Source organism: Acomys minous, assembly GCF_964271855.1.
Source record: "Acomys minous genome assembly, chromosome: 13".
In the NCBI taxonomy this organism is placed as follows: Eukaryota; Metazoa; Chordata; class Mammalia; order Rodentia; family Muridae; genus Acomys; species Acomys minous.
The window spans coordinates 65,430,727-65,450,341 of NC_140495.1; the positions used below are offsets into that span (position 1 = coordinate 65,430,727).

Consider the following 19,615-nt stretch of genomic DNA (forward strand, 5'->3'; position numbering starts at 1 on the left):
CTGCTTACAGGAGCATGGGCAGCTTCCCAGTGCACATCACTGAAGGATAGGTATATTTTCCCCTCCTCAGCAGCCACTAAGTGCCTATAAATCTTCAGGGAGAAATGGACACTCAGGAGCTCCGTCCCTCCTATGACAAGGCATTGACAGGCCTAGCACACCTAGTACAGCTAATCACAAAAGCTGTGTGCTCGGGACTGTGACAGTCATGTCATGCCATGATGCCAGCATTCTGTGCTACTGTCTGGTCTGTCCCTTCCTGCTCTTACATTCTTTCTGTACCTTCTTTTGAGTTTCTCTCTCTCTCTCTCTCTCTCTCTCTCTCTCTCTCTCTCTCTCTCCTTCTCTCTCTCTCTCTCCTTCTCTCTCTCTCTCTCTCTCTCTCTCTCTCTCTCTCTCTCTCCCTCCCTCTCTCTCTCTCTCTCTCTTCCACTCTCAGACTCATGATATTATTAGTGAACACATTATCTACAGCTGAGTGGGATTGTTGAGGACAAGCCCCTCCCAGCAGTCTGTGTAGCACCTTCAAGCGCTGTGAGGAGTAGCCAGCATGGAGGAACCATTTAGTGCACTTTCAGCTTGATCACTTTATGTCTACAACCAAGACTGTGGTGTCTTCCTTTAGTTGTGGTGTGCCACTGATGGGCTGTCAGCATGTTACTAATCTATCTGTTCTGTAATGAGGTGTGTGTGTGTACATGTGAAATGTGTCTGTGGGGAGGAAGGGGCCACATGGGTCGCATGAGCACAAGGAAAGGTTTTAACAGCAAAGGACTTCCTTTGACGCCTGCTTGGTGCTCTAGTTGTAGGCAAGCCGTTCACCATCATCTCTTGCTTCTGCCACCGCTGGGTGTTTGGCTGGTTTGGCTGCCGCTGGTATGGATGGGCTGGATTTTTTTTTGGCTGTGGAAGCCTTATTACCATGACTGCTGTCAGCCTGGACCGTTATCTCAAGATCTGCTATCTATCTTATGGTAAGTTGGAAGGTTCCTTTTTTCCCTGATAGGGAAAGTTAGATGGTTTGAGTGTCAGAGATGTACATATTTTCCACAGTAAATAAAGGTTTTATTAATAACTTCAGTGACCAAGAATATTTCTACTCATAGCCTATCTTGTTCTACTATATATTTAGATTTGACCTGTGTTGATGCATGTTTTCTTTAATACAACTTTTGTAATAATGTCTACAGCCTTTAAATGTCTCACTTTCTTGTGTAAAGTATAGGAGTGTCTACACATTTCCTCATGTGAAAAACAAAACCAGAGGGAATCCATGAACAAGACCAGGCTTGGGATACGTAACAGATGATCTACTTAGTTTTTGCAGTTATAAGGACGGTTGTCTGTGATTTTTCTTTAGGACTCAGGCTCCCTAAGGTTGCAGACATGGGAAATTCCAGCATGTTCTCCAGGTTTAGAAAGCCACATAGATGTTCCTACCCGAATGGACACACACACTGAATACTGCTTTGCAGGTCTCTGGAGGCATTGGTAGGCAGATCAGCAGCTGACTGTGGGACCTGGTGAGGCAGCGATAATGAAGTTTTCAGAGCTCTGTATTTTCAAGACTAGATTATGTCACTAATTATAGTTTTAGCACTTTTACTTCTTGGGATCCTGGGAATTTTTTGAACCAGAAGAAGAAAATTTTGGGGTACTTGATTTTAAAAGTGAGAATCAGACCTAGCCAGGGAGTGGTTGGGACTCCTCCCTCCCCCCCACCTTTTTTTTTTTATCCTAAAATGACTTCACATTTATTTCCCTCTCTTTTCCCTTTTTTATTTTTATTTTTAATTTATCTATTTATTAATTCATTCACATTACATCTCATTTGCGTAAAGCTGCTCGGATGGCCAACCTGTTAGGTAGAGTGGCTGAGGCTGTAGGGCAGAGGATGGCCTGCAAATGTTCATGGCAAAGAAAGTTTTCTTTGGTGCTTAAAAAGTTGATAGCACTCAAGAGTGTAAAGGAGGGCGTGTGTGGGGCGGTGGTGGGGGAGGGGGAAGTCGTAAGTGTTTTCAGGACTCCACAATCATTAAATAATTGTATCTCTTCCCACAACAGTTCCAGTAGAAACAGCCTGAATCAAAAGTTCCAATAAGATAAAGACATATCATTAATGCAGCTTGGATGACATCAGGACTCTAATTCTTACTGTAATCTTGTCTCTTTTTTTTAGCACAGCAAACTGCTTTTTAATAAAACCATAAATTTCATAGACAAGAAGACAAAAACATTCAACTTCCTGGGAGTATGTGAGGAATACTAAACCTTGATCTCTTTCTTAGAGTGTCATCTTGTGTTTAAACTTTATGCCAACTCAAGAGAGTACACACCCATCCCCCAGAGCCACAGCAGGGCATAGACGCCGTAGGAGAGACGTCTGTATCTCCTAGCTTCTTGTAAGCTTGACCCTCGGTGATATCTCATTATTTATCCTGATTGATTACCGGTCCCTCCACACAGTGTTCTCTAGCATGCTGCAATTAGAAAGGTCACTCGGGGACATGCAGACCCTTCCCACCATGTAACGTTGTAAGTGGTCATCATCCTCGAGAGATGACCTTTTGGCCTCTTGCATAATTCCAGTGACCAGTGATGGGGAGCTTACTATTGCTCAAGGCAGCCCATTCTCTGATTGGTCTGCTCTCACTGTTAACAATGTTATTCCTTATATTGAGACAAAACTGCCTCCCAGTAACCTCCACCCATTGGTCCTAGTTCTGACTTCTGGAGCATCACAGAACCCATCTACTACTAATCTACTCCCTCCTGTACTTGACAGCCTTTCACCATACTGGAATGTAAGTATAAAAGCATCTCACTAAGTAACCCTCACTCTCAATGCTTACCCGTATGCCTATGCACGTCCTTATGAGTATATGTGACGATCTCTGCCAGTCTCTGATTTATTATGATGGACAACCAAGAGCTGACGGACTTTTGTGGCTACCCGATTGCTACCCTTCTCTGGTTGGTCTTGAGGGGATCTTTGTACTTCACGATGTTCAACGCTATGTATTTGAGTAAATGGAGATGACTGCTCATAGAAACAATTTGTTCTGTTTCCTTTTTGTGATCGTATACAACACACAGACACACACACACACACACACACATACACACACAAGTTCATGTTAATGTCCATACTATTTATTTATGGTAAACTTTATCAAAACCTTTAAGCAAAGACTGGGGATGTAGCTCCATTGGCAGAGTGCTTGCCTAGCGTGCACAAAACCCTGGGTTCTAGCCCCAGCACCACTTAAACTAGACACAGTGTAATTCCGGTTCTCAGGAGACAGAGACAGGAGGATCAGAAGGTCAAGGTCACCCTCAGCTACGGAGCTGTCTGAGGCTAGCTTGGGCTAGAGACCATACTTCAAAACAAACAAACAAACAAACAAACAAGAAAGCACACAAACAACAACAGACCCATAAGCAATGTGTCGCCATGACTCTCCTTTAGTGCTAAGGATGCTGAGCATTTAGAAAGTGAAGTCACTGACTGTATGCAGAAGAATTGCGGTCTTAGTGATTTAAATTTCACTTGCTCAGAACAGAAGCAGCTCCCCCCAATGCATGTGGAAGAAATCATGTAGATTTGCTCAGTGGGGTTTTGATGTTTCTTCCCCGTGACAGTGTAGCGGAAGCAGCAAGGAGCCGCTTGCCAGGTTCTTCTGCATTATGATGAGTGAGATGAGAGTGAGATGCAGAGAAAATTTTCATGGTAACTGCAGCAAAAGAGTTAGCGGGCCTGGCTTTTGTGACCAGGTTGAACTTTGGAAAATAATTGCTGGTGTTTCACAACTTACTTTTCTTGGAATTCTCCTTTGGTTAAAAACTAGTGCTGAAACACAAAGCTCTTCCCCCCCCTACTCCATCTTCTTGAGTACATTTTTTCCCCCCAGAATTACTTTTCACAGCATGTGTGACAACGTGATCAGATTGTCTGCCGCCCTCCGACCATGCTTGTGTGTTCTCCACGGTTGCGTGAATAACAAAGCCTCACAAATTTGCATGGATTTCCAAGCCCAATCACCCACCTTAGCATCACATCACAGGGTCAGGACCAAGACCCACCAATCCCACTCAACAAATTCCCAGGCAGGAGAGGGATGTAGACACACAAAAGCTTTTCAGGAAGAAGGGTGTTTTAAAAGACACAACCAATCCTTTGTGATTTCTCACCTTCTGGGGAGATTCTCCTTTCAATTCTTGGACCACTCACTAACATACTCTTGAGATGTTTTCCCGAGCTCCTCCACTGTCACCAGTGTCCTTTCCTCCTTTTCCTGCCTGCTTTTCCACCCTGTGTCACTTCTCCCTCCCTATGGTCCTAGGTGCCTAGAGAAAACTTTCCTTGTGAATTCTCTTCAAATTGCATCCTCCTGGACAAAGGCTCCAGCTCTGGAACTTTCCAAACTGCCTTGACTTCACTCTCCCCCCAGGCTTCAATTATCTGTCCACGTCTCCCAGAATTCAGTGGAATAAGTCTTTGGAGACGGAATTTGCTATGTCCGGGGAGGTATTTGGGTATAGGGCAGGTTACATGCGGGTAACACTCTCTTTTCCACCTCCAGGGGTCTGGCTGAAGAGAAAGCATGCCTACATCTGCCTGGCAGTCATCTGGGCTTATGCTTCTTTCTGGACCACCATGCCCTTGATGGGCCTGGGGGACTATGCACCTGAGCCCTTTGGAACCTCGTGCACCCTGGACTGGTGGCTGGCCCAGGCTTCAGGTAGGGGTCAGGTGTTCATCCTGAGTACCCTCTTCTTCTGCCTCCTGCTCCCGACGGCTGTGATTGTTTTCTCATACGCGAAGATCATTGCCAAGGTCAAGTCATCTTCCAAAGAGGTCGCTCATTTCGACAGTCGGATCCATAGCAGCCACATGCTTGAGGTGAAACTGACGAAGGTAACTGCAGTCCCTTTGTAGGCGTGTTTTTTTTTTCTCTTTGAACACTCAAAATGTCAGAGGGTGGAAGGGAGTGGGACCAGGAAACTCTAGAATCCCTATTATTCAAGTTTATGCACTTCTAGACTTTGTTAGGGCTTATCTAAGCCGTTGCAGTCAGCCCTTTTCATCCCAGCCCTCCACACAAATACACATACACACATTTTAAATATCTACCAAATTAGCATAATGGAATCCGTGGGTCTTGTCTTCTCTATCGGAATATATATTTGCATTATTTTGCTTGGACTCTGGCAGGCATTTTAAGGACCTCCTGCTATCCACAATGTTTATCACAGATTGTCCCTGAGGGATTGGATAGGATTCTTTAGTAAATGTGAAAGGACAGTTGGCAGTTCTTCAGATATTGTGGTAAAAGGAAAAGAAATTGGAATTTGACAACAGATAAGTGTTTGCATTCCATCACAAGCATTGCCATGTTTCTAATACAGCATTAGTCATCTAGTTTCTTCTTAAAATTAACTAATTGATTGGGTTTTACATAGTAATTCAAATATAATTAATTTACTTTCTCCTTTCCCTTACCTCCCTCCATCCTCCCCCATGTCCCCTCCCACCTCAGTCTGGAGGTGATAAGCTACCTTTCTTTGATTATTATTGTTTCACCCACCACATGCATGCACATGTGCACTCACATGTGTGTGCACATGCATATTGACAAGTGCATAAACACCATTTGCCGAGTCCATCCTTGTTCTGTGACGCCTACCTTCTTAGAGTTCGCGTCCTCATTGTGTAGCAAGAACAGTCACATCCGGGTCTGGAGACAAGGCTCAGCAGTTAAGAACACTTGCTGCTCTTGCAGAGGAGCCTGGTTTGGCTTCCAGCACCCCACTTTTAGGGCTCACAGTTCATCTGAGACCCCCTTTCTGGCCTCTTCAGGCTCCGGACATGCTCAAGTTGTACACGCATGAAGGCAAAACACCCATACACATGAAATAAGGTGAATGTAAAAAAGAAAAGAAGTGCAAGGTCCCATAATGCCATCCACTATACGTTTACATGGTTTTCAATGGGTTTCCACTCAAGTAAGAAGATACAATCTCACAGGCTTGTGCCTTCCTCTGTCCTGAGCAATCCTTCCTTCCATTCAGCGTCTGCTCAGGACCTGCTCAGCTTCTCACCCATTCAGAGCTTTTGCTTTCCGCAACACCAGAGGTCTAACCATGTGTGCCTTCAAGGCTACTGTCCAAGATTTCCATGGCAAAAATAAGTTCATTTTCTGTGTCGTCTTAAGTATTTCTGGATGGGTGCTTATCTCAGTCGGCCTTCTTTCGGTCTGATTCCATCTAGCGGAATATGAAATGGCATCTGTCCACAAACCTTTCTCAACCTCTCAGCTTCTCTGAGTATTCTTCTTATGGTGGTTTCTCTGACTTTCATAGTACACATACGACAAACAGAGGTATAGTACCTATTTGTATAGACATAACGTGCATCAGTCATATGAGTGCACAATGTATGTGTTCTCTCTGGTTCTATGGCTCAACACAATCTCACTTTTCTGCCTACATTTGACCTTGTGAAACAAATCTCATTACTGGCCAATAAAGGTAAGTTCAGTAGCAGCGGGGAATCCCCTTCTGTTCCCAGAGTTGCCTGTGCAGCTGGGTGGAGAAGGGATCTTAAAGGTGTCATGGTGCCCATTGGTTGGAGATCCTGGTCAGGTATTTATTGTTCATTGACCTGGCTTTGCTGAGTTATCTAATTCCTTCTGTTCATCTGATGTAGCACCCTTTATGGTCTTTACCCTGATTACATGGCCTGCTTAGAACAGGCACGTGTTTTTGGTTTGTACCTCCTCACACATGCAAGGGGTTCTGTTGCTTTTTTATTCATTCAGCCCTGCTTTCTGGTGCTCACCTCAGAAAAGCCAGTTCAGAACATGCTTTCAGCTCCTCTGAGGTCTTCTCTTGTCTCTGGACTATAGACATTTCACCTATTGAAGTGGAAACTTGACTTGTATTTTCTTGTTCATTCTTGACATACCTTAGGCATCTAGCTGTGGACTCTCAATTGCTTTTCATCACACAAAACAACCTAACCTTTATTCTCAACTATTTCCCCCTCCTTGACATTTCAAGATTTCTCCCTCCCTCCCTCCCTCCCTCCCTCCCTCTTTCTCTCGCTCCCTTCTTCCCTTTCTCCCTCCCTTCTCTCTTTCTTCTCTCCCTCCTTTTCCTCTTTCCTTCTTTCCTCCCTCCCTCCCTCCCTCCCTCCCTTCCTTCCTTCCTTCCTTCATTCCTTCCTTCCTTCCTTCTTTCTGATCTCATGTAGCTCAGAGTGGCCTCAAAGTCACTGTGTAGCTGAGATTGGCCTTGAACTCCTGATCCTCTGCTTCTACCTCCAGGTGCTAGAATTACAGGCTATTCTACCATGTCCAGCTAAGCTTAAACTTCTATTTTGAAACTGAGAAGCACGCGCGCACGAGCATTTAGTTATTCCACTGGTAAAAAGTATTCCCGCCATGTAGTGAGTCTCTTGTAGCCCATCTAATAAGGGGATAGTGCTGTGGCTGGAGGGCACTGTCCGACAGGGTACATCAGTTTTTCCAAACATTATTATGCCAAATACCCTGGCACCCCCTATTTTTTTTAGCATATACCACTGATCAAGTATCACTTCCAGGCCTGTTAATATGCAGCTCCTGGATTTCTTTTAATGCCCTGTCACTGCCATAAAACATCCATATCTGTCCCCCTGCTGCAGGTTACCAGAGCGCAGGACATGCTGCCTTTAGTGGCACCTGCCATACTGAGTCAGGTATTTGTCTTTCTTTGTTTGCAAGGCCGTGAGCAAGGCACAGGGTACATTGTTGTTTGGTTCTGCATTGCGTAGCCCAGCACTTGCTAGGGGGTGACCAGGATGCAGCCATCGAATACACGATTAAGGTAGCCTTATTACCTTGGTAACTGTGAAGTGGCCCTTTGACTTCTTCCTTGGGCATCTCTTTGGGACATTTGGGTTGCTTAAAAAAAAAGACTCAAACTGTGAACTCAGTTTCCCTGAGGTGACTTGTTTCATTGTTTTTCCCATTGACTGTTCCCTGTCAGTGAGCTGTCAGGTTCAGGGGAGTCCCTATGTGGATGCTAAGGGCAGTTAGTAGAAATGCTTGCTCTTTTAAAATCTAATTATTTATTTCTCTTTGTTCTCCTTAGCGTTTCCAAGCTTAAAGGTCACTTCTCAGAGAAGCATTTTTAAAAAATGGAATTCAGGCATTCCCATTATAATGTTTCACCAAAACATGACTATTTCTTGGGGATGGTCAAAAATTTTAATCAATTTGCGGTTGCATCCTCATTCTTGTGACTACTTTTCCAATGTCCTTTACTCCTGTCAACAGGACCTACAGGGCAGCCTTGTCTCTTCATCACGTCGTGTCCCCAGAACCCAACACATTGCTTCTAACATGCCACACGCTTAATATATAGTAGCTGAAGGACAGAAAAACTAGGCCAGAGAGACAAAATAATAAAAAGGAATGTCAAAGTAGGAGTCATTTCCAATTTTACCACCAGCCCCCTGGGAGGACATACACTGTTAACATTTATTATTGATTTTGGTTGTCAGTGCTTGAATCCTGTGTTGAGAAATCGACAACATTTTTAATCACTTTGGAAGAGTGGGGGGGGGGGCGGGAGAGCTATATGACTCAAATTAAAAATGCAGAAAAAGCCGACAGATGACTTCCCAACCTCTCTGCCTCCTTGCTGGGACACAGGTATATAGATTACTGTCACCCACTGTCCTGTCGATACGTCTCAAGGTCTAGTGAGGTCAGACCCAGGGTCGTTGTCCTCACCCAGGCTGGTATGATCTATATCAAAACCATTCGATGGCTGTGGTCTGAGTATCTTTGTGTGTGTGTGTGTGTGTGTGTGTGTGTCTGTCTGTCTGTGTCAGTTCCAACTTTCTCAATCCTCATCTATTATTTAAAGCCCAGACCCTGGACTCACATACTTTGGGCAAGCTATTCAGTGCTTAGGGCCTTAAGTAGTTTCATCGGTGGAAGGATGTGAGACACAGGAGGGGGGGGGGGAGGGGGGAGGGGAGGTAGTGCGGCAAGAGGGAAGGGGGAGGGGCTAAAACCAAATGACGTCATCATTGACTTCAAAATTCTGAGATTTTTTTTTTCTGCCAACATGGTTATACATGGCAGATCATTTAAAGGTCTGTTGTGGTTGCTTGACAAAAGCAATATTAGCTGGGCCTTGTAGCTATTTGTTCTACTCTAAGCAAGACTGTCCCGCCTAAGGACCTTGGCTCATCTATACTGAACACCTCTCCCTCAGGTCCTTTACTCTGTTGAGTAGGTACTTAGAAATTAGCCCCCATTCACTAGGTGAAGCCGCTGCTAAGTCTGGGGATGTCGTGTTCAGTTTTAGGCTGAAACTTCCCAAAACAGATGGGCAAGCTGGCATGACCTCATTTGTCTTCTCTCTTTTCGATCACAGCTTTTGCTTGTTTTTAGAGTAGTGGTATTTTAAGGTTTGAGAAAATTGCAACTGGAAAGTGTGGAATTCTTTTTTTTTTTTTTAATTTTTTTTTTTTAAACATGAGCTCATATTTTCTGCTTGGATCATAGCCAGGGCTAACAGCTGCCAGGCACCCCCAAAGACTCAAGAAAAGTTTCTTTGCAAGTTTATGGAAGAGGGTGTGAGACGGTTGACCTCAGTTGTCACTCTGTGGGTAAAACAGAAGAGTTCAAAACAGACATGCTTAGAGGAACTACGCTCTTAGAAGGCAGCCCGAGAGCACAGACACCATGACTCTTGGCTTTGTATGTGTGTGAGGGAACTGGGCAACAAAGAAACTACGGCAACCGTTCCATTCCTCACCCACCCACTTATTTTCTCCTCTTCTCCTCCTTTCCTCCTCTTTCTCCCCCTCCTTCTTCTTTTTGTCTTTCTTTGCTCAAAACCATACTCTATAGTACAAGGTGGCCTGGAACTCACTCTGACACCAATATTGGCCTTGAACTCATGGCCATCTCTCCGCTTCTGCCTCCTGGATGCTAGGATTACCTGTGTGCATCCATGCTGGCTTTTTACATTTCTGCATTTTGATGGTATCACACAGAGACAGACGAACTCACATCTGTAAGGCAGCTGTCCCAGAAATGGCATTACTATCTTTTAATCTAATTTTCACTGGTTCTGGGCAAATCTATGTACTTGCTAAGTTGATCTATGCTAATATACCTCAGCCTCCTTAGCCCATGCTTGGGCCAATCACACACTCTCCTGCAGAGGGCAGGACCCTTTACCATCCCCTTTTCTTGGTGCCCTGATCTCACTCCAGCCATCGATTTAGCATTGCCATCAGCTGTTTGTTGATGTAATTCAAACTTGTTATTGATGGAGGGTCCACTCCATCTCCTTGGTCCTCCTTCCAGGCTTTTCCTTTTACATCAATTCCATGGCCACCTCCTAGCTATTTCATTATTCAGTGTGCTGCCGAAGCCTGACTCAGATCTGGGCAAAGGAGCTTCTTGGGAGGAACTGGATTCCTCTTCCGAAATGTCTGTGAATAGAGCAAGTGTAGTTTTCTGTCCTTCTTATAGTCAGTCGGGCTAAACTAGGATTGAGACCATGGAGAGACACAGCACCTTATAGCCAAAGACTCCTGTGTGTCACTCACACTGAGAGGACAGGGCCTCCCTCCTTAGGCCTCTTGCCTGTTGGGATGAGTCAGAGTCACATATAACTTCAAATATTTAAGCTCAGCCACATTGCCTTACGACTACGCTAAGTAGTTACTTCGCTGGAATTGAGCATGTGTGGGCAACATTACTCTGCAATGCTTAACCGCCAGCTTTAACTAGATCTGGGGAGTGCTGACATCCCTGGGTCTGCTGCAGCAAGACTTATTTAAAACTATCTGAGTTGCAGATGCGTGATCCTTTTGCACTAGCTAAACAGGAATTCTGTGAATTTCCTCCCACAAAACTGTCTAATTTGCAACCTGGAGGGCTTAGTGCTTTGTCAGTGCACCGAGAGACAGCAATGGGAGTGAAGTCATTAAAAAAAAAAAATACACAGCCTGTGAAGGATGCTGGAGCCTTTGTTAGCACTGGCTGAAGGATTTCTGGGAAGTAAATGTTGGCAAATCAAAATGAGATTGCATTGGTTAGAATGAGGAAAGAAGTGATGAAAGGTTTAAGCCTAGTCCAAGCTCTGGAAAAAAAAATGGCACAAAGGTTTTAGAAAGTGTGTGGCAAATATATTAGAAAGAGCTTAAACGTTAATCGATTAACTAATTAATGAATTGATTTAGGTGTGTGTGTGTGTGTGTGTGTGTGTGTGTGTGTGCTCACACTCATGCGCTCACATCCATATTTGTCACATTGTATGCAAGGATGTCAAAAGACAGCTGGCAGCTTGGTCTTTTTCCTTCACGGGAGTCCCTGGGATCACACCCACACCTTCAGGCTTAGCGACAAGCACCTTTACTCTGTGAGTTATCTCACTGGTCCAGATTTAGTAGTTAAACGATTGATATTTTTGTGCAGTATAATCTGAAATGAGGTCAAAGGAAATGGATGTGCCTTGGTCTGACTTTGCATCCACACAGAAGCACAATTGTTTATCACTTTTCACCACACGGCTCCTCCTTTCCCCTTCTTCCTGTGGGTAGCTTTGATTTCTACTTACTGTGTCCTATTGTGAAGCCAGAAGCTCCACCCGCAGTACTTGATTTGCTGTGGTTTTTTTTTTTCTGTGTTTTTAAAAATCACAATATATCCATTAAGGGGCAACAACACCAGTGTTATAAACATTTCTTGCTCCTATTGCACATTCCCATAGATGTAGAAAACATTATGGGCTTCTTGCTAATCTATGTTTTGTCAATGGCTTGGGCAGCAGTACAGAAAATGGCTTTTGAGATGGCGTAAAATCATCAGATGACTCAACCTAGAATCAAAGATGGAGCGATGCCTAGTCTCTCTACAGCTGCTAACACAAGCTTTATTTATGTAGCCAGTGTTTATTTGGGGAGTTTAGGGAAAAGGGGGCCTCACTGTGCACCCTGGGGCTCTACTCTTTACAAACAAAAGTCACACTAAACCAAACAGAAAGGACTCCTGGGTAAGCTTCTGTGGAATGACGGAAAAGCAAGTTCGGAGGGAGAGAGTGGCTTGTCTGTAGTTGCAGCGGGTTAGAAGTGTTGATCACGGTAGAGAATTTTTAGCTGAAGATGGGGAAGTGTGGTTGCAGGACTCTAGAGCAGGAGTCCTGGTCTCATTTGATTACTCTCTTGGGGAGTCACGCATTCTCTGAAAAGTGGAAGAAACTGAGCCTTACTCAGGTTTTTCTTGCCTGCCATGAGTGTTGAAGATGAGCTCTGAAGTTCTTTCTCTTTCTTTCTTTCTTTCTTTCTTTTAAGATTTATTTTACTTCTAATCATATGTATGTACACATGTATATTGGTGTGTGAAAATGTGCAAGGGAGCACAGGTACCTACAGTGGCCAGAAAAGGTATTAGATTCTGTGGATCTGGAATTACAAGTGGTTGTGAGCGCTGGGAACTAAATGTGGGTCCAATGACTGCTTTCCTTAGCCTCCTGAGCCTTGAAATTCTGGAGTGAACTTCTGTTAACCTCAGACTTTAGAATATAGTTTTCAAGCTGTGTGCATGTGTGTTTCTGGGGATGGAGCATATGGTAGGCAAGTGTCCTGTCACTAAATTCAGCCTTAAACTTCATTCGTATATATTTCACAAAGGTAGGTTTCCATGGCAACACATTTCACATCCATGTTGCTCTTTAGGTCAGAGACAAGCTTTGGATCATTGGGGCCTGGGTATAATAATTATGCTTTTACTAATTTATATAGAAATACACAATGCATATGTATACATTCATACAAAGACACACACACACACACACAAGTTTTATTGTCACAAAAACAACACCCAGCTGTGCTACTAAAACAAAAGAGCATCTGTAGATATTTTACCATGTTATACAGCGTGCTGGGATTCATTTCTTGTCATGGATCCTCTTCTTAGCTCATCACGATTCAGGATGTCAGGAATGGCTGCTGTCTTTTTAAGTTAGGGATGGGAGGATGAAGCAAGAAGGCCTTTGTTGCAGCATTCGTACATCGTCCCAAGACTCAGCGACAAAAGTGAAGATGGCTAAATCTCAATGATGGCTCTGATTAAGATCCTCATTCCTGTTTCTGTAGTCAGGGGATTTTAGTCCTCTGATTGGTCAGATCTGAGTCATGTGCTACCTATTATAGCCTCTTCATAAAACCAGGAGGTGGGAGGGGATGGTAGGGATTCTAAGGAAGATACACCAAGAAGATTAAAATAAATGCAAACAAACAAAAGAAGAAGCGTGCACCCAGAGTTCTGACTTAAATATAGTTTCATTGTTTATCTCACTGGAAGAACTTAGTAATTCTCTCTCACAAGTAGGGCCTGGAGGGCTGGAGAGATGGCTCAATGGTTAAGAGCGCTGCCTGCTCTTCCAAAGGTCCTGAGTTCAATTCCCACCAACCACATGGTGGCTCATAACCATCTGGAATGTGATATGGTGCCCTCTTCTGGCTTTCAGGAGTACATGCAAGCAGAGCACTGTATACATAATAATAAATATATAAATCTTAAAAAAAAAAAAAGTAGGGTCTGGGATAGCTCACCTAAAATAAAAGCCAGAGCCTGGACTTCATTTTCCAGTGTTAGCACTCCCATCAAGACTCTCTTCTTTCTTGTTTAGACATTTGTCTAAACAAATCTGCTGAGAGTGGAAATTCTAAGTGGGCAGCGATGCATTAGCTTTTCCTTTCTCAACTCTGCTTGTTGGATGAATGGTTAGGCAGTGGGCTTTCCAGCAGCTGTTTTCTCCCAGGCGATTTCTTCCTATGGGTTTGTCTCCCATGCTTCTGTTTCTAGACCTCTGAGAGAGGCAGAGCATGTGGACACAAGAGAAAGCTCAGGAATACGTTTTACAAAACCCTGGACACGTGAGCATTAGCTCTCCTCCTGGCCTCACAGCTTCCCCACATCAAGATGGCCCCCTCACTTGTTTCTGTACAAACTCCACTCATGCATGAGATGCATTCCCACGGCTTCTCTCACTACTATTATTTCAATGTGCCCAAATGCAGGGTCTATGCAATATTCTCCATGAAGTTCCTACTTAGTCTAATAAGAAACAAACGTGCTCTCTTCTGACCCAAACTAATCTGCTGTGTTCTGCTATTATTTGTACTCTACGAGGAAGACAGCTCAGGAACAGTGGTATGCTGGGATGTTCTGTAGCACTCAGCTTAGTGTCTGGCTGAAAGCATTTGCTAAAACTGTTTGTTGACCTGACCTGAGGCAACTCATCAAGGTTGGCACCTATAGGGTACTAGTTTGTGTCACACCATTAAAGGGACTGAGCTGGGGATGATAGAAACTTGTGAGGGTGTCTTACACTGTATTTTTAGTTACTCTGTGGTCTGAAAACTAAGAGGTTAATTTTGTGAGAGAAAAATCTCTTTCCATATTCCTTCGGCTGAAGCCTCACAAATCTTTTTTTTCTTCTCCTTTATATTTGGGAAATTTCTGTGATCTGAGCCTCAAACTTGTGAAAAAACTTGAGCCAGAAGAAACAGGATTTAATAAAAATCCCCGAAGAAAGCGCACATTAGAATTTCAAACCAGGGCAATACTTCTCAGTTTCCTGAGGCAAATGGGGATGATTTAAGAGTTCATCAGGATGAATTTATTTTCGCTCAGGTCATTAAGGGAATGCCGGTCGAGAATTCTGGCAAGCTTAGGAGAATTGGCATCATTTTACTATGATCTCTTGCCCCAAATGCAGGCACAATCTGACAGCTATTACAGGGTTATATTTTGAGTCTTTGGGTGCATTCAAATTCTAAGGTGGAGAATGGATAGGATGTGGTAAATGGCGTAAAGAATTATGCCAAATTCACAGAAGTTCCCAAGAAAGCAATCGTTGTGGTCAAAAAGGGACCTTTATCAGAGTGAAGGACTTTCCCTCCTTCACCCCTGCCACTCACTCTGCGTCGCTCACAAATTCTCTTGATCCTGCTGTCTGCCCCTTTGCCTGTGTCAGGTGGCGATGTTGATCTGTGCTGGTTTCCTGATTGCCTGGATTCCTTACGCGGTCGTCTCCGTGTGGTCAGCCTTTGGACGGCCAGACTCCATTCCCATCCAGCTGTCCGTGGTGCCCACCCTCCTTGCAAAGTCTGCAGCAATGTACAATCCGATCATCTACCAGGTCATTGACTACAGATTTGCCTGTTGCCAGGCTGGTGGTTTGAGAGCGACCAAGAAGAAGTCTTTGGAAGACTTTAGGTAAAACTTAGGAGCTAGAAATGAGTTGTATTTTCTTTGTCTTAAAATGCTGTGGTGATCTAAGCAGACACTTGGGTTGGAGCTAAGTTCCTAAGTAGTTGGGTTAGGATGATTTTATTTTACATTTATGAAAAAAAATCTTGAAATGAAGTCATTGTTACATAGCAGGGCAGGAGTTGTCACCTAAATGTTATCTTTTTTCATCTGTACTGTTTTTGATGCATAGTGTACAAGATTCTGAGACTCAATAACTATGTTTCCTAAAGGTCCAATACTCAGAGGGAGTAAATAGCTGGGACAGTGAGGGTGGGGAGGTCTTCTGTGTCCATTCATATCCTATCTTGGAGAAAAAAGTAGAAAATGCATCTCAGTCACTGTCTAGGCTAAGGAAGTACAGAAGGCTTCAGTATTTCTGATATTCTTTAATTATTACTTGATGACAAGGTGATCAAGTTTGTTTTTTGCACTCCTTCCTTTTAATAACAAGTATTAGAGAAAGATCACTAGGAAGACAAGGAATTTTGCCTTCTGACACTGTTTGACCAAGTGATAGCTCTCTTGAACGTTGATTTTTTTTTTACCCTATAAGTACGTGATCAAACAAAAAAATTATAAAAATTTACAAATTAATGGCAATATTGTCATTGTTGCTGTGACAAAGAGACAAGATCAACAATTTGAGATGAATGGTTGTGTTTAAGACTGAAGTTTGCAATAGTCATACTTTTGAGAGGTACGTTATAGTGGCTTAGAGCCCAATATTGGGATGAGCTGATAGTAGGAAATTGTAACAAGTGAACAAAGGATGTGTGGGAAAAGCCTGTGTGACAATGCTGGTGGCCTTTCACACTGTTAATGTTCATGTCTTCTTTGGAAATGACTGGTTAATCCAAATGAGCTCATGCATCTCTTTAGGAAGTAATAATGCCTTGCCTTTATCAGCCATTGATTCTTTATTAGGAATGCAGGAAGAGATAGTAAATTTCACAGAGAATTTAGGAGAAAGTAAAGAAAGCACTTCTTTATTTAAAAATGAGAATGTGACAGGGACAGCCGGAAACGTATTTCACCTAGGTCAGAATTCTGCCTTGGACTGGCTCTGTGATTTGCACATTTATTCACAAATGTGAGCTGAACATAAATATTGATCATTCAATAAGGGAAAGAGGGACAGAAAGTGACTTTGGGGCACAAGCCTTTAGAAGACCCAGTCAAGCAAGAGACAGCTTGGTTCACTTGCTCTCATTAAACACTCATATGAAACACAGTGACTGCGCTTCTGAAGGGGATCAGGGCGGGTGTATTACCCTGACATTCTTGCTTCTTCTGGGGAGTCCAGCATCAGGGCCGAGGCAGTGAGGCAATCATGGATTCCACAGGCCGAAGCATCTTCTGGGAATCCATTTTGAAGTGCTCTTGAGCTGTAGGCTTTAGAAGGGTCTGCTCCAAAGAAGAGCAGAAGGGTGGAAGGTGTTCATCTGAGTTTATCTTATAGATAAAGAGAATAAAATGAATTCTCGTTTATCTTTGTTGTTAAGAGGCTAAGGGCTCCTAGGGTGAGGTGAAGAGCTGTGAAGCCACTTTAGAACAAGTTACTGGCCTGAAACTGGATTAACTGATGATATCTCTGCTCCTTCTGTTTATGAGATCTGAAACGTATTTGCTTTGAAGAAGAAAACTTTTGAATTCAAACAGAAGAGCCACTGTGTAGAATATGAGCTCGTGAAAATAAATTTTGAGTTAATTTTAACAGCCCTAACAAAGTTAAAGTGAACTTTCCCTTTTCACAGCCAAGCTCCCTGAAGCTTTGGCAGAAGGTAACTAGCCACTCAATAAACAAAGAAGACCTCAAAATGCCAAACACAGAGAATGTTCCTCTTTGAAATGACTGATGCCTCACTGGGGTGACTAGATGTAGCCCCTCATGGCTGTGTAACTGAGTTCCTTCAACTCTGAAAACCCCACCAGCAGAGACTGGCTATTCATTGGTCCAGACTGGGCCTGAGTGTCAGCCTTTTGCCCGAATCCCTCTCCCAGGGGATTCTCAGCACGGCGATCTTTGAAAGATGGTGAAGTCGAGACTGAAAAGGGAAGATACTGGCGATGGAGGCAAGAGTTACCTTTGCCTCAGCTTCTGTGGAGACCTATGAGGTCACCTGTGACTGACGACACAGGAAGTCGACTTCAGATGCGTGTGCAGAAAACAATATCCAAAGACTCAGTGGGCTGTGCTAGAAAGGATGGAGGCATTTCACATTTCTAATACTTTAGAGGATGAGGTCCAATGGAAAACAGCACCCCAAATTCTGGGATGGCGGTTAACCTTTACGTCTCCCTGACCTGCGCTAGTTTGCACGCTGCCTTTCCAGATGGACAAGCGCAGTGAATTACAGCTCTCACATCGTAGAGAAAGGGCTGCAAGGAAGAGGCCTGTATGTGGAAAAACTTTGTCCAAGAGAGAGTTTTTCATTTTGAATATTCTAAATTATTACTTTTCTTCTCCTTTAAGCTGAACTCCTGTGTGCATAGTCTTTCCCCCGCCACAAGTCGTTTTCGTTTACATTTCTGCCATTCTGTGAAATATTTTTGTTGCAAGTTTTATACGTGTATACAATATATCTAGATCATACCTATGTTTTACTCCCGCAGGCTCCTCAGAACAAGCGGTGATGGTAGTTAAGGTGACATGATAGCATATGCTCACGTGGATGTCTGGATTTTCATGCCTCTCCTTTTATTTCCAGGCTGCACACTGTAACTGCAGTCAGGAAGTCTTCTGCTGCGCTGGAGATCCATCAAGAGGTATGAAGATGGGCACAGCATCCCTCATGGACACACTTATTCACACGCTTGCCTCTTCACTCCTTCTAACATTCAGTCGTGGCCTCACTCTCGCCTTTATATTATATTTTTATATTTTGTATATTTCCCCTTTTTCTTCGTAAAGCCAGAGTTTGTTGGAAAATTGCAAATGGAAACTAGGCCAGGACTTTCTGAGTATTAGAAAGTCCTTAATATTCTCTTTTCCTTATGATATAACCCTATCTCTATGCCAAACAGGATTTGCCTGAGATATTAAGAAAAATGTTTACAAGCTTTATTTATTAGGGAGTTATTTTTACTTATACCATCCTGAAATCTTCATTATCATCATCATCCGTCACCATCATCTTCATCATTTCTTCGTACAGGGTCAGGGATGTTGTTCCTGGGGTTCCACTTAGGCAGTTGATCACTGAGACCGTGTGGCGCCATGGTTATTTGGTAAGCCCTAGGTCCTCACAGCATTTCTTTTTTTATGCTGGCAGAGGGTCAATGCTGGTAGTGATGGGAAGGCATCCTCAAGGGAAATCTGCTCTATCTGAAACCCGCTACATGGTTTTGTTGGGTCTCTGAATTTGACTACAAGAACATTTCCAGCTGACGGCAGTTTGATTCACGAGTGTTTTCATGAGGTTCTAGCTACTCATATGGTAGTGACTAGGGTAGGGCACTACCAGTCATCATGAGCTAAAGCAGGAATTTACATGGAAGTGTTTCTAAGTGATGTGTTTTTTCTTTGCTTGCTCTTTGTGACCTTGATCCTCTTTGTTAAAAAGATGCAAGTATGAAGGAGAAGGAAGGATTTCAAAGATAGATTTGTGTCCTTTCAAAGCAAAGGAGGAGGAGGAGGAGGAGGAGGAGGAGGAGGCATGCAAATACTAGGTCCAGATAAGCATTCATTCCCATCAGTGCTCATTTGATCATCTGTCCTCACCTGAGGAATAGCCCCAGGCAGGGGTCCTCCACGCTCCTGCATTCTGTCCACCTCGGAGTCGGCCACAAGCATAGTCTTGCTCATCATCCTTGTTCCTAGTCTTCTGATAACAGGTAGCAAGAAAAGACAGAGGCAAGTGGCCTTCCCCCCCCCCCCCCCCACACACACGGGTGATCTATTTACTCCTTGCATTGGAAGGCTTATAGAGAACCAGCCACTCCCTCAAGGCTCAGCCCTTCGTGTCTAACACCTTCAGTTCCTCCATGTTTATTTCCCCGGAGGGATAGAGAAGGCAGTCAGGTATGCTGTTGGCTTAAGATAATTGTTAAGTAGATGCAACAAGAGGAGCTGTGTGTGTGTGTGTGTGTGTGTGTGTGTGTGTGTGTGTGTGTGTGTGACGCGCGCGCGCGCGCGCACGTGACTAAAGCAAAAGCAGTTAACAGCTCTGCCTGGGATTTAGGGCTACTAAGTTAGGGTTGAGGGAGGGCATAATGGTTGTTAAATGGGGGAGGCAAGCTACTGATAGACAAATTGTAATCAGAGAGATGTGAGACTGAGGGCA

The 19,615-nt window shown here is 43.7% G+C and overlaps 1 protein-coding gene and 1 long non-coding RNA gene across 2 annotated transcripts in view; one reads left to right on the plus strand and one right to left on the minus strand.

Moving 5' to 3' along the window:
* LOC311581228 overlaps window positions 1–19,615 on the minus strand; it is a 1,115,569-nt gene that overhangs the window by 205,539 nt on the left and 890,415 nt on the right. The window lies entirely within an intron of this gene.
* OPN5 (opsin 5) overlaps window positions 1–19,615 on the plus strand; it is a 75,452-nt gene that overhangs the window by 40,854 nt on the left and 14,983 nt on the right. The window contains exons 6-9 of the mRNA XM_084752177.1: window positions 804–974; window positions 4,584–4,918; window positions 15,055–15,296; window positions 18,041–18,098. Coding sequence (XP_084608303.1) covers window positions 804–974; window positions 4,584–4,918; window positions 15,055–15,296; window positions 18,041–18,098 — 806 coding nt within the window. The remainder of the gene's footprint in view (window positions 1–803; window positions 975–4,583; window positions 4,919–15,054; window positions 15,297–18,040; window positions 18,099–19,615) is intronic.